The sequence below is a fragment of the Mus caroli genome (genome assembly GCF_900094665.2).
Source record: "Mus caroli chromosome 6 unlocalized genomic scaffold, CAROLI_EIJ_v1.1 6_unlocalized, whole genome shotgun sequence".
NCBI classification, from domain to species: domain Eukaryota; kingdom Metazoa; phylum Chordata; class Mammalia; order Rodentia; family Muridae; genus Mus; species Mus caroli.
This window is the reverse complement of record NW_018388436.1, coordinates 67648-77300: the sequence shown is the minus strand read 5'-3', so window position 1 is coordinate 77300 and position 9653 is coordinate 67648. Positions and strand designations below refer to the sequence as shown.

The window sequence follows — 9653 nt, the reverse complement described above, 5'->3', positions numbered from 1 at the left end:
GACATGCAAACTTTATATGCCCCAGTACAGGGGAATGCCAGGGTCAAGAAGTGGGTGTGGGTGGGTAGGGGAGTGTGGGGGGAGGGTATGGGGGACTTTTGGGATAGCATTGGAAATGTAAATGAGAAAAATACCTATTTAAAAAAAAAGAATGAAAGGAAAAGAGGAATGTCTTGGGCCACATCTGAGAACTTGTCCTTTGATTTCAAAGTAAACCTAAAATGGTTGTCAAGGGGGTATTTTTTTGTTGCAGTTACTTTTGGTGTTGTTGTGACAAAAATATCTTGACCAAAGCAACTCAGGAAATGCAGGGTGTATTGTGACTCTCAGGGTAAGGGTACACAGTATCCCTATAGGGAAGTCATGGTAATGGCTGAGGTAGATGGTCCACCGTCAGGAAGCAGAAAGAGATGAGTAGTCAACTTGTTCTCTCCTCTTTATTCAGTTTAAAATCTCCCGCAGATTGAATGGTTTTCCCCAAATTGACTTGGGATCTTCCCATTTATGTGAACCTAATCTTGACGACTCCTCACATACATGTCCAAAGGCTTGCCTTCTGGGTGATCCTGGAGTCTATTAAATTAGCAATAAACACAAGCCATCACAAAATATTCCACCGATTTAGGTTTTGGTGGTAATGTTTTAATACAGGTCTTACCTTGATCTCATAGCCCAGACTAGCCTTGAACTCATGGTCCCCAGAACCATTATAACTGTCATTAATTTGGTTTTTGCTATTTCATCAATTCATTCGGATGCTCCATTCCCATTTTAAATTAAAATCACAGGTTAGAATCCAAATAAATGACTTTCATTATAGCATTGCCCTCAGTATGTTTTAATATACTCATTCTCAGTAGCTCCCTTCTACCCTGCCCTCCACTTCTCTCTGCGGTCTGAAAATTATTGTCAAAGCCTCACTGACTACTCAACTAGTTTTCTGTACTTGTTGCTGAATCATGTTGTTGACCATGGCTTCTCTGTGGAACTGCATTGGCCCTCAGAACTTGTATTTGAAAGTAACAATACTGCCAAATAGGACAGAATGCTGCTTAAATTATGGCTACCAACTACTTTGACTACTATGATGTTTTCAGCTCACTTTTGAGTATTTTAGCAAGTAATTATTTTTTTCAATACAATTACCAGAAAAAATATCTTACCCTAAATATCTAGAGAGAAACCTTTCTGGGAATTTTATCCAGGGAATTTTATCCACCTAAGAATAAGCAAGTTTAAATTGAGTATATTATCTATGCTTATCAGTACCAAGGAACTCACTGAAATTAATCCTAGTTTCTTGGAAGAAGACAAGTGCCACATCACCAGGGGTAGGTATCATTTGTAAAATGAATGAATGAATGAATGAATCATTTAAACTCTTAAAACTGTCACTTAAAACTCTTAAAATACTTCATTTTGAAATAAGGAGGCTGTGAACATATAACTAATATGTGAAAACCCCTGTAATTTGATCCCTAACACCACTAGAAATTAAAATATTTGAAAGAAATATATACCTTCTTTTTTACAATAAATAAAACTTTATATGTTTTGCTCCTTTTATTATTTTGTGTGTGAATGTGTTATGTATGAGTGCACATGAGAAGTGTGTGTGTGTGTGTGTGTGTGTGTGTGTACACTGTCACAGAGTTGAGCATGACAGTTGTCTGCTCATTGCTCATAGAGTCCAGAGGAGGAAAATGAGTGACTCTTCTTCTCTATCACTCCCCACCTTATTCCTTTGTGGCAAAATCTTTCACTGATCTAGAATGATCCTAGATGACCTAGGATGATGACCTAGGAGCACAAGAAATTCACTTCTAGCCACACTTATGTCTGACTTATGGAGATTCACCAAGGCTGTATATTCTGTAATATACAAGTCTCAAAACAAAATTTTAGTATCATCAAGATATATTATTTGTTGGTTGGTTGGTTGGTTGGTTGGTTGGTTGGTTGGTTGGTTGATTTGATTCTCTGGAATGTAGTTCTCTGGAGATCTACCTCTATCAAATCTGATCCATATTACTCTGGAAAGTATATAGACACTAAACACCTTTTCTAAAAACACAAAGACAAAACCTTTCTCCCAAAATAGTATATTCTTGAGCCAGTAACCAGAAAAAACTTTTAAACCTCTCTCCTAGAGGAATAATATAATCACAGAATTCAAAATCACACCCATTTTGAGAATTAAAACAATCTAAAACAAATGAAATCATCTAAAATATTATATGTGCCTATACTTAGGCCTTGTCTATCTTGCCAAGCAGGATTTTAAAAAAATCAAAAAATTAAGATTCTCATGGAGCCCACATTAGACAGAATTTGAGTATTTTGTGAGGCATATAGAGCAATCTTACACCATTTTACTGTTCAGCTCTCTAGCTAGAGCAGCCATCTTGTTATACCATTTATCTGTTCGGCTCTCTGCCTGGAGACACAGACATATTTTATTAATATCTGTATAATATCTATCTGTTGATTTCTCTACCTGGAGCCATAGGCATTAATAATTAATGCCTGATCAAAGCAGGCAATGATTGTCACTGCATTCTCTACTCTGGAGTCAGTGACTAATTTTCCCTATTCTAGTTTCTAGCAGTGGGCAAGATTCCCATGTGATTCGGACAGAATCTGTGTATAAATCTATCCTAAAAGCAAATAATTCCAATTTTAAATTCACAGTTCAATCCATCTCTCCCTTAAGAAGTAGGCAACTTCACTTTTTTCTCTCTCCTGACTCAAGAGCAGCCTGCAACTTCTCACAGCCTGGGGATCTCAGAGCTGCATTCTTTGTTTCAATTCTTGAAATAAAGTGAGTGTCTCAGCACTCATCAAAATAAAAAATAAATAAAACTCTAACTCTCAGGCTAATAATCTTAACTATCTAGTGGATTCTTGGCCAACACATTGGTTCACCACTTATTGCAGGAAATATTAAAAAAAGAATTCACCAACTCTCTGGCAGGACTGGACTGGCAGGCTTCCCTCACTCTTGCTACCTGCAACTCCCTTGCTAGCCCCCACAGCCCATCTCCCTGTCAGCCACAACACCCATCAATTCAGTAGAATCAAAACTCTAGAAGGTTATAATTAACCAAACAGATTTATGTATCAATTAATTCTCAATTCGCAAGGTGCCAATACAATAATTTCAGAACCAATTGATAACAATAAAAGCTGCCCACCTAGCTTAGACAAATATCAAAATTATTCTGTCATTTAATATCATAACTACCTGTGGCTAATTAAAGCCACACTGGTTCTTCCTCCTGTTCCTTCCGCTTCCATATTGGCCTCCCTCCGTCACCCTGAGACTCTCTGTTCCTGCAACTCTTAACTCTGCCTCCATTTTCACTGTCCAATCACAGACCTCCTGCTGCCCTAATATTTAGTGTGATTTGGACAGGAAAAATCCTGTTCCATTGCACTTTGTGTGGATGCTGGTGATTCTGTCTCAGGTCTTTGTGCTAACATAGAAACTGTTTCTTAGTACTGAGCCACCTCTCTAGCTTTGTTTTCTCCATACTTAAAGCCACAAATCTAATCCTATTATTTGCACATAATCATTGAACATGGTAGTTGGAAAGAGAACGGCTTCTTGTAGGCTCATGTTTGAATACTTATCTTATAGTTGGTGATCTGATTGAAAGAGGTGTCTCTGAGTGTGGACTTTCAGGTTTCCAAAACCCAACATATTCTCAATTAACAATTCTCTCCGCCAAACCCCCTACCCCTACCTTTCACTTTCTCTCTGCCTCGTGCTTGTGGATCAAGGTATGCATTTTCAGCTACTGTCCTCACAATGCCTGACTGCCTGCTGCCATCCTCCTGTCATGATTGTGCATGGCCTCGAACCCTTTCTAAATGTGAGTTGCCAAGTGCAATGCTTTCTCTTATAAGTTGTCTTTGTCGTGGTGTCTCTTCATGGCAGTAGAAAAGTAACTAAGACAGGGAATATCAATTTTAATAGAAAATGTAGAAAGAGTTAAGAAAAGTTTAGTACAGAAGAAAGCCAAATAGGTAAATTGCACATATTGTTTTAAAATATTCTTAGATTTCAGTGGGATTAACATCTGCACATTGACTGTCTATGGAATCCTTACCAGTCAGGTTGGCAGGAGCTTGTTTCTCTTGTGTTGTTGGATTAGTCATGAGATTCTTGTCTTCATCTGTTTTGAGTACATGAAGAGATGCTGAATTTTTCCTTTCCTTCTGTGATCTCTTTGGAATTTTGGGTAGAAAAAAGAAGGGTATAGAACAAATGATGCATAGTAGTCCATTCACAATGAAGCTGAGCCACCAGGCACCAACCCAACGAGCATCCTGAGGAGTTATCCGGACAGTTCCTGGAATGAGTAATTAGAACAGAACTTTCAGAAACCATCCTGAAAGTCATTGTTGGTAAGACTGCTGGCCTCCATATATAAAGAAACAAAACTACATCTCATCAATCCTAAAATGCAATTTTCTTTCGCTAGTAGCTTGTCAAGTAAGAAGTAGGGATGGATCAATCATTTTATGACATCTTGCAATTTCTGTTGTCAGGAAACAGCCATGTATATTATATACAGACTCCATTGCAACCGGAGAGTTGTCAACACTACATATTCAACAAATAATAGGATTAGATTTCTGGCTTTTAGTATGGAGAATACAAGGCTAGGGAAATGGTGCAATGCACAGAAGCAGTTTCCCTATAATCACAAGGACCTGGGGTGGAATCACCAGCATCCATAGAGTAAGGTGTGGTCAGAACTGCCTGAGAATTTCTTGGGTTCCTAGGTCATCAAGATGACTTAAAAACAAAGGCCAGGCATGAGTATATTCACTGTCATCTGAAAATGGTTGTTGGTAACCACTCCTGAAGTCAGGATTACACCAGAGGGAAGGTTAACATTATTTCTAAGAAATGGGAGAGCTCCAGTCTGTCTCTTGCTGAATATACAGCTCTATTGATTGCAGAGAGAGGACGTCCTGAGGAAGGAACAGAGTGAAAGTTTGCATTTAAGAGGATCCCAGAAAAGATGGATTTTCCACCTGAGGAGTTTGTTGCCCTTCTTATTTCAACTGTATTTTCCTCTGCTGTGTGAAGAAGAATGATATATTAATGCCAGCTATGACTACACCCTCCTGTGAATGATGAATAACAGTCAGTTCATAATCATTAAATGATGAGGGAAGTCCTAAAGATATCAAAACCCATGAAAGCTGAATGATGAATTGTTGGGAACCCTGGGAATCCAATGGCTAAAGAGGACACTGTAGCAAGAACAAGGAGAAAAGCCTTGCACTAGATGGTTCACTGGAGTACTCTGCCTAGCACTCAGAGTAACTCGGCCTAACACTCAGAAAAGACAACTCTAGTTCTCCTCAAAATCTTCATAAAGAGACATGACCAGACTCACTGAGCATGGTTAGTATTACGCTGGCAATGACACTAGACACATAACAGTATTTTGATAACAGATATGAGCTAGCCTTTGTTTTGAAATTGTTGAATATAACATTACAGCAAAAATCATCATTCTATAATACCAAAGAGCTGCCTGGAAACAAAATTGTGAAAATTGTCTCACTTTTAGTGCATCAAGAGTTAACTAAGGGTGTGAAAATGTCAAATTTATTATAGCTGTTACTGAATAAGAGGAGCTGTAAAAGGTCTGAACATCTGTCACAAGAATTCTAATACAATACAGATAGTTATTTCTAAATATAGCAGAACATTTTCCAACTGGAACAAAACATCTATCTTAGCTCTTTATAAGTTTTGAAAACAGGGGTGATAAAAACTGCATGGTACTGGTACAATGACAGACAGGTAGATCAATGGAATAAAATAGAAGACCCAGAAATGAATCCACATACCTATGGTCACTTGATCTTTGACGAGGGAGCTAAAACCATCCAGTGGAAAAAAGACAACATTTTTCAACAAACGGTGCTGGCATAACTGGAGATTATCATGTAGAAGAATGTGAATTGATCATTCTTATCTCCTTGTACAAAGCTCAAGTCTAAGTGAATCAAAGAATTCCACATAAAACCAGAGACACTGAAATTTATAGAGGACAAAGTGGGGAAAAGCCTCGAAGATATGGGCACTGGGGAAAAATTCCTAAACAGAACAGCAATGGCTTTTGCTGTAAGATCAAGAATTGACAAATGGGACCTCACAAAATTGCAAAGCTTCTGTAAGGCAAAAGACACTGTCAATAAGGCAAAAAGGCCACCAACAGATTGGGAAAGGATTTTTACCAATCCTAAATCTGATAGGGGACTAATATTCAATATATATAAAGAGCTCAAGAAGCTGGACTCCAGAAATTCAAATAACTCCATTAAAAAATGGGGTACAGAGCTAAACAAAGAATTCTTAACTAGGGAATACCAAAGGGCTGAGAAGCACCTGAAAAAATGTTCAACATCCTTAATCATCAGGGAAATGCAAATCAAAACAACCTTGAGATTACACCTCACTCCAGTCAGAATGGCTAAAATCAAAAATTCAGGTGACAGTAGATGCTGCCAAGGATATGGCGAAAGAGGAATACTCCTCCGTTGCTGGTGGGATTGCAAGCTTGTATACCACTCAGTCAGTCTGGCAGTTCTTCAGAAAATTGGACAGAGTACTACTGGAAGATCCAGCAATACCTCTCCTGGGCGTATACCCAGAAGATGTTCCAACTGGTAAGAAGGACACATGTCCCACTTGTTCATAGCAGCCTTATTTATAATAGCCAGAAGCTAGAAAGAACCCAGATGTCCCTCAACAGAGGAATGGATACAGAAAATGTGGTACATTTACACAATGGAGTACTACTCAGCTAGTAAAAACAATGAATTNACTCAGCTAGTAAAAACAATGAATTTATAAAATTCTTCGGCAAATGGATTTATCTGGAGGATATCATCCTTAGCGGGATAACCCAATCACAAAAGAAGTCACTTGATATGCACTCACTGATAAGTGGATATTAGCCCAGAAACTTAGAATACCCAAGATACAATTTGCAAAACACAAGAAAATCAAGAACAAAGACCAAAGTGTGGATACTTCATTCCTTCTTAGAATAGGGAACAAAACACACATGAAAGGAGTTACAGAGACAAAGTTTAGAGCTAAGATGAAAGGATGGACCATCCAGAGACTACCCTACCAGGGGACCCATCCCATAATCAGCCACCAAACCCAGACACTATTGCATATGCCAGCAAGATTTTGCTGAAAGGACCCTGATATAGCTGTCTCAAGTGAGGCTATGCTAGCGCCTGGCAAATACAGAATTGAATGCTCACAGTCATCTATAGGATGGAACACAGGGTCCCCAATGGAGGAGCTAGAAAAAGTACCCAAGGAGCAAAAGGGGTCTGCAACCCTATAGGTGGAACAACAATATGAACCAGTACCCCCAGAGCTCGTGTCTCTGGCTGCATATGTAGCAGAAGACGACCTAGTCGGCCATCATTTGGAAGAGAGGCCCGTTGTTCTTGCAAACTTTATAAGCCCCAGTACAGGCGAATGCCAGGGTCAAAAAGTGGGAATGGGTGGGTAGGGCAGCAGGGCAGGGGGAGGGCATAGGGAACTTTTGGGATAGCATTTAAAATGTAAATAAAGAAAATATCTAATTAAAAAAAAGAAAACAGGGGTGAACTTGGAAGTGTATGAGAAGTAGTTTGATTAAGGATTTGTACTGAAAACAATTGAAGGCATGTGTCTTCTCATGGCCAACTGTGATGTCAACTCTATTTTAGAAATGATAACTTTGAAGCCATTGAGTCCTGATGAGATAGGAAATCGGATTTGTTTATACAACAACCGCTTATATATTGAAACAGATTTCTTCCTATGGCATCTAAAGAGATCATCATGCATTTGGTGGCCACTGCTCCAGCAGGAAGTCAGTGAAGTGTGGCATCTCAGAAGAGAACTTCTCCAATGAGAGTCTCAGAACAATGCTAATGGAAAGGGGAGGAGAGTTCTTCACTAGAAAATTCAGGACTGTGAGATGAAAGGATCTGTTGAGTCTTGCCACCAGCAGTCATGGTTACTGCAGAGAGTATCAATGACAGAAAAGTAGGAAAGGAGAAATGGAGTTAAATTATAACAATAAAGGTGATCCAGAAAACCATGTGTCTAGTTCTGAAAAGCCTGGCTGCTACACTAAACTCTGGTCTGAAATCACTCTCGGTGTGTAAACATTAGTGAGACTTCTGTATTATAATTATTCTGGAAACACAATGATAGAATGAGGGTGGGCTGTTGTCAGATTAAGTGGAAGTAAGGTCATGTGAAGATTCAGTCAATTATACAACTAAGGTTAAGATATTCATAATGAGAGAGACTATAGAAAATAAGACAAGTTTTTAGAGTGATACTGTAAGCCCTGTATTTGCCATGTTGAGATTCAGGTTGTCCACCTTGATGTCTAAAAATAGAAAACATGAGAAAATAGTTTTTCAGAAGTTACCTGACTCTGTTTCATGAGCCATTGAAAACAGATTACCACTTAAAAGTTGATGGGGGGGGAGAATAAAATATCTTCTAAATTCATATTTTTATTTCAAGATACTTGTTTATAAAGTGAAATAGAAAAAGAAAACCAACTACAAAGCAGTTTGAGGACATGAAGACATCATATATGCAAAAAGAGTGCAGAGCCTGGAGAGTGCTCTGTAATAAAGAGAAGTTGGAGAAGGAGAGTTGAAGAAAACCAGGCAGCGGGGGAATCTGGTAGAAGATTGATGATAGAATGAGATTTTGAAGAGGCAAGATGAAGAGCTAATGCCTAGGGTGGGTCTACAAGCATGACCTGAAGCTGGAAGTTACTGGTACAGACTTTGGGTGGAGGGAGATGATAGATGTGATATTTATTGATGGGAGATGGGGGGAACTTGAAAATGAGACAGTTTCCACATTTTGGCCAGTTTCTCTGAAGTATGAAAGAATGCTTGCTTTGATAAAAGAGAATGGCTAAGAGGATCACCTAGTATGCATCCCTTCATCTTCTAATTAAATGGGACCACATGCCAAGCCCTCTGTTAGGTCCAGGAAAAGCATCAAAACTAAGAAACATGATAAAAATGCTCAACCCCGCCAACCTTCCTCCAACCCCACAACCTCACAGCACCTTCCTGAAGCTTCAATCTGTAATTCTTACATTTCTAAATCCAATCCATCACCAAATGAAAGTTCAATCCAGGCAGTGGTGGTACATGCCTTCAATCCCAGCATTTGGGAAGCAGAAGCAGGCAGACTCCTGAGTTCAAGGTCAGCCTGGTCTATAGAGTGAGTTCCAGGAGAGCCAGGGCTATACAGAGAAACTTTGTCTCAAAAAACAAAAAACAAACAAACAAAACAAACAAACAAACAAACCAAAAGAAAGTGCAGATGATTCAAACCTATAACCAGTTTGTTTTCTATCTGGCCATCTAAATTAAGATTATCCCCCAGGAACTTAGAATACCCAAGGTACAATTTGCAAAACACATGAAACTCAAGAAGAACAAAGACCAAAGTGTGGACATTTTGCCCCTTCTTAGAATTGAGAACAAAACACCCATGGAAGGAGTTACAGAGACAAAGTTTGGAGCTGAGACGAAAGGATGGACCATCTAGAGACTGCCATACCCGGGGATCCATCCCA

The 9653-nt window shown here is 39.0% G+C and overlaps 1 protein-coding gene across 2 annotated transcripts in view; it reads right to left on the bottom strand.

The window, feature by feature from the left end:
- LOC110287586 (solute carrier organic anion transporter family member 1B2) overlaps nucleotides 1-9653 on the bottom strand; it is a 65012-nt gene that overhangs the window by 23469 nt on the left and 31890 nt on the right. For both annotated transcript variants that reach the window (XM_021154159.2, XM_021154158.2), the window contains exon 8: nucleotides 4113-4355. In XM_021154159.2, coding sequence (XP_021009818.1) covers nucleotides 4113-4355 — 243 coding nt within the window. The remainder of the gene's footprint in view (nucleotides 1-4112; nucleotides 4356-9653) is intronic.